Source organism: Pygoscelis adeliae, unplaced genomic scaffold, assembly GCF_000699105.1.
Source record: "Pygoscelis adeliae isolate BGI_AS28 unplaced genomic scaffold, ASM69910v1 Scaffold392, whole genome shotgun sequence".
In the NCBI taxonomy this organism is placed as follows: Eukaryota; Metazoa; Chordata; class Aves; order Sphenisciformes; family Spheniscidae; genus Pygoscelis; species Pygoscelis adeliae.
Window position 1 is genome coordinate 459103 of NW_008824293.1, and position 5150 is coordinate 464252.

The window sequence follows — 5150 nt, forward strand, 5'->3', positions numbered from 1 at the left end:
AGGACCCCAGAGCCGTGGCCCTCTTGTGAACACCATGTTTACATTTGCACTTTCCTGGTGAACTCTCAGCTGGTATCCAAACATAGGTCCAGTCTTTCTTTTTTTATTATTTTTTTTAATTATCTGGCCACATGGGCAATGAAAATGTTGGAGAATCAAATCGCTGGCCACTAGTAGCTATTGTTGCCCTAAACTTGAACCTGACCCTTTAAGGATCTGGGCAGTCATTAACCCATTTTGCATTTGTAATCTTTTTTTCATTATGGGTGTAGTCTTGCAGCACTGCAGGTCCACAGATTTCCTAAATATCATCATGTGACTTAAAAGCAGCAGTGAAACAAAGACACCACCTCTGCCTTACTTGCAGTCGTAACAGGGATTGAGAAACAGGAAGAAAGCATTCCAAAGCTGCAAAGGGCAGGGAAAAATGCCAAGCTCTTTCGAGAGTATGTAGTATGACAGGAAAAGCCAGCTCCTAAAGAAAGGAGAGAGAAGGCAAGAGGGAAAAATACTTCCTAGCTCAGTAAGAAAGGAAAGGAAAAGAAAGGAAAAGACAAGGTTACACCTGTGAAGCGCACGAGCTTCCCCCAGCTTAGTCCTGTAATGGAATTGCACTTAAAATATTTTGCTGTGTTAGACTGGCAGAACTGAAGTGGTCAATTCATCTTGTCCTTCCATATACAGAAATAGTTATACAGCTATAAAAGTCCTCTTCTGAAAAGCAAAAATATTATGCAGTCCTGTGCACTTTTACAGCTGTGCAGCTGTATCTTTATCAGAACTTTCACTGGCACATTGATCTAAGTTTAAAAAAAAAAAAATTACACCCTTTCTTGACACAGTCATGGTAGTACAACCTTCAAATACAGACCAAAAGGGCATTGATTGAGCTGTCTTGTGATATAGAAGGCTTTATCACACTAACATGGAAGAGATTCTAATTGCAGTTTGAAGATTAGAAGCTGCACAGACATAAATTGAGCACGAGTAAGTCTGCCCAGCCTCCACGTGGAGGCTTTATCACCCTTACACCAAAATTGTGTAACACAGCTCTTTATTATACGATGTGCTGTTTGCATTGCAGTAGCTTGTAAGGACTCCCACTGAAACCTAGATCCTTTTATATGAGGTGCTGTACAAATACAGATTAAAAAGAAATCCCTTCTTTGCAACCTTAAAAGATGAAACAGGCAAAAGTCAAGAGGGCAACAGAAGCACGGAAAGCTGGTATGACTGACTCAGTGGTCATGCAGCAAGTCAGTAACACAGCCATGAGTACGATGTCAAGTCTCCTGGCTCCCAGATCAGAGCCCTTCCCGATAGAAAACTGCCTCTTCACCAGATCCTCAGAGAACAGCTGAATTGTCTCTAGAAGAATGTACGCTTGGAGCTTAGCAGCATAAGTGAGGATAAACACTAATTAGTAGCTTCTAATTTGGACGCTGTAGCAACGAAAAGTGAGTTTACCCATTTTTTATTTACTACTATAGCAATGGAAGGTAGTATATCATTAAGATCTACCACTTGACAACGCTGCCTTGTGTATTCCTACCAACCCTGCTTTCAGCCTTCTGATTGCACTGTAAACCGTGTTTGGTGGCACAGGATGTTTATACTGCACGACAGTGCATCGGTGCCTGACGAGGCACTATCACATGATGCCAAGGCATTACATCCGGCATCGATTCTACCACACCAGCTGCGGGACCGACTGCTCATCCAAAGCCCTGGTTTCTGTTTCCAGTGAAGCAGCAGCATATGACAGAGTCCCCTCCTCTTGCAGGGGCTGCTCTTCTGCGTATCTGCAGCAGATGCTTTGCCATTTCTCGAGTGACACTGGGCCTGTCACATAGCACAGGTTTTGCCTGACGAATCAGGTGCCCGTGCAGTAGACAGAAAAGTTTCAGCTGAGAAGGGAAGACCTGGGGAGATGACGCAGCTGCCCAGACAGGCCACCTCCCAGAACAGCTGCTGCCACATCCTCCCTCTCCCCCCCAGCAGGAGCCAGCCTGGCTTTCAGAACCTTGGGCATTAGCAAAGAAGACAGAGGAAACACAGTCCTCTTCCATCTGCATTACCCTGGTGAACAACATACGGCGCTGATGCTTACAGCTGGCACCATGCAGGGCTTTTTTGCAGGAATGTTACTAACGTTTGCTGCCTTCCTGAGAGAGTTACTGTTTCACAACCAATGTGTTTTCCCACAGCAGTGTGCCCTACAGGCGGATTCTGGCCTGAAGTGACGCACCAGCTAAGGAGATCTACTGAGAGTATCCAGAAACCACGTAATTCAGCACCCTGTGTGTGAAGCTCCTACCACCAGCCTCAGTGGGATAAAGGGATAGTCCCTAGGTTGAAGTACTGGACTCTGGCTCTGGAGGAGTTTTTGTTCTTCTGTAGACTATTCCATACAAACTTTGGTAAATCCTTGATCTTCAGTCTGGCTTGGTGTATTCATCTATGAAACAATGCTAATAATAACCAGTAGTCAAAGCCGTTGTGAGCTTTAAATCTTTAATGTAATAATTTTCTGTTTGCGGGAGTACAAACTGTTGTTACCATCATAGCACAGGATGTCTGACTGAAGAGCAGAATTTATAGCCCAAATTCTACAATGCATATTTTTAACGTACAGTGTGTTACTGAATTAGGATATGTACTTCCTGTTCATGTCTGGATATAGGCTTAAATTTCAGGTCTTGCAAGAATACTCTCTCTTTCCTGTGCCTTTATTTAACAGCAGCCTTTTCCCATTCAGAACTCCAGTGACCAGACCATTCACAGAGCCGAACAGGCAGCGTACGGCTGCTGTGAGACAAAATGTTCAGCTGCAATTACCTTTGTTCTGCAGCCGATCAATCTGTCTGTAGGTCTGAGCACGTACATCACATTCCCCCTGTTTATGGTAATCAAAATGACATCTGACAAAAAGGTAAATTATGCTGCCCCCAAATTCTGGAAGGCTTTAGTGAGGTACCTATTGCTACTGTCAAGGCTTATTTATTATACATTTTCTGTACAATCTGTGGCTTCAAGAGAGATATAATGAGCACATAACTAGAAATCTCGCCAGTCTCTTTCTGGAAACATTTATAAACAGTACAAAATAGACGCTATTTAAACTTGAAGTCATACCTGTGTACACACTGCCCACTACATTGCCTGCACAAGATAGTTATTATGTACCAACTTGTGAATTTTCAGTACTAATGGCAACACTGAGCTTTTACTTTTTGTGCTACAGAGATTGCTGAAATAATGGAGCACATAATTACATCCAGCCACTCTTTAGTACTCAAATTACAAGACCGGATTTCTGTGCCAGGCCTTCAGGAAGTAAGACATGGAAGGAATCTCACAAATAACCTGCAATTACATTAATGCAGAGAGCAGGTCCTCCCCTTAAAAGCTATCAGATTCACTGGAGTGACCCCGTCTGGCTGATCACAGAGCCAGACATGATGCTTCAGTGGAGAAAAAAGAAATGCAGGAGGTAAACCACAGCAGTCACAGTTCTGGTGCCTCTGTATCCAGGTCTGTTTAGAAATAGATAGACAAAGCCCGCAGTGTGGAGGTAGTTAAAGAGGATAGCTGTGTCTGTATTACTATAGCTTATTCCTTTAATTTACAGGAATGGGCTGTGCTCACATAAGGTACTTCTACATGATTACAGCTCTGCTTGCAGTATGAGTCTGTGGTGTTTTAACTATGTCTACTTCACAGATTGTTTTACTTACGATCATAGAAAACTGTCTGCAGACTAGCACTCAGATTTGCACAGATCTAGCTAAGATGTCAAATGACACCGCTCAACTGCCACAATACAGAAATTTGGATAAAGTGAACAGAAATCTGGTGGGGAGCCAGAACAGAAGAAGATGACACTACTGAAAGGCTCAGTATGGCTAGCTTTTCTTAAAACGATGTATTTGTGGAAATGGTGTTACCACACACTGCTTCTTCTAGGCCAAGAGCTCCTTAGGTAGCCTGCAGAATGCAGTGTTTGCAAGAAAGGATAAAACGTACAGTGAGAAGGAAGCTCTGTTAACCCATTGCTATGAAAGGAACTAGATAAACCTTTTCTAAACACTTTCTAAACACTGTTTCTACCTCTGGTTATTAATGGACCTTTGCTCATTTGCTTGAAATCTTTGCTGCTTATACCTCCTTTCTTCTTTTTTCTTCAGCTTTTAAACGTTTTACCCCAGTTCTTCAATATACCTTTCCATATGGCTTTCTCTTCAAACTGCAAAGACACCGAGAGATTGCACTGCTGGACATTCCCGCCACTGTGAAAATAAGTAACAACCTCTTGCAAAAAAGTTACAGTAAGATACCAGGGTCATGTTTGGTAATAAACTCTCCCGAATCATTGTCAGATTTTATACAAAATCTTGTTTTTCTGATCTTGCCCAATTCCCATTCCCCTAACCTGTTTTTTCTTCTTCTTCCCCTGTCATGCTTTGATTCAAGATTATAAATGTCTGTCAGTAATGTGAGTTCTGAGTCAGTGATATAACCAAGAATACTTACATTTACTCAAATATCACTAGCTATCTTTACTAACTCCACCTGTATTTTATTCTGGATATGCCTGCCCGGAGAAAGTCTGCCCTCTGAGCTTCAGATGTGTTTGTGGGAATTTTCCTAAAAGCAATGAGAGGTATACTTGTTTCCTAATAAAGAAATTTGGTCTTAGGGCATTACTTTTGTTTGCCTTAATATCTGTCTTTACACTACTATTTATTCAAGTTCATATTCTAATATTCACTTTAAGATTCCTTTACGCCACTCTTACTCTGTATACACTGGGCAAACACAGGTGCACATTCGCAGTGTAACATAAAAGGCTGCATTGCAAATAAGCGAGTTCTCATTTTCTCCCCTCACTCTGACACCTATTTCCAACATTTTTACCACCCATCAAAAATGGGGGCTAGAAGAGGTCTCAAGAAATTATCTTGTCCAACCTCCAGCTTCAAAGAACATCCATTTCTCTCAAATTCTTCCCCTTTTCTGTAGCCCTGTAGCAACAGGCCTGGATACAAACCACCCAAATATTTTCAAGCTCAGTTCCACATCAGCTCAGGCCCACCTCTGATCTGTAAGCAAACATTCTTTATCTATAAGCAACCTGCTCTTTCCCAACC

The 5150-nt window shown here is 42.2% G+C and overlaps 1 protein-coding gene across 1 annotated transcript in view; it reads left to right on the forward strand.

Moving 5' to 3' along the window:
• The first annotated feature begins 1181 nt into the window (after nucleotides 1–1181).
• Nucleotides 1182–5150, forward strand: part of WSB1 (WD repeat and SOCS box containing 1) — a 22143-nt gene continuing 18174 nt past the window's right edge. Inside the window, exons 1-2 of the mRNA XM_009318827.1 lie at nucleotides 1182–1227; nucleotides 4188–4328. Coding sequence (XP_009317102.1) covers nucleotides 1182–1227; nucleotides 4188–4328 — 187 coding nt within the window. The remainder of the gene's footprint in view (nucleotides 1228–4187; nucleotides 4329–5150) is intronic.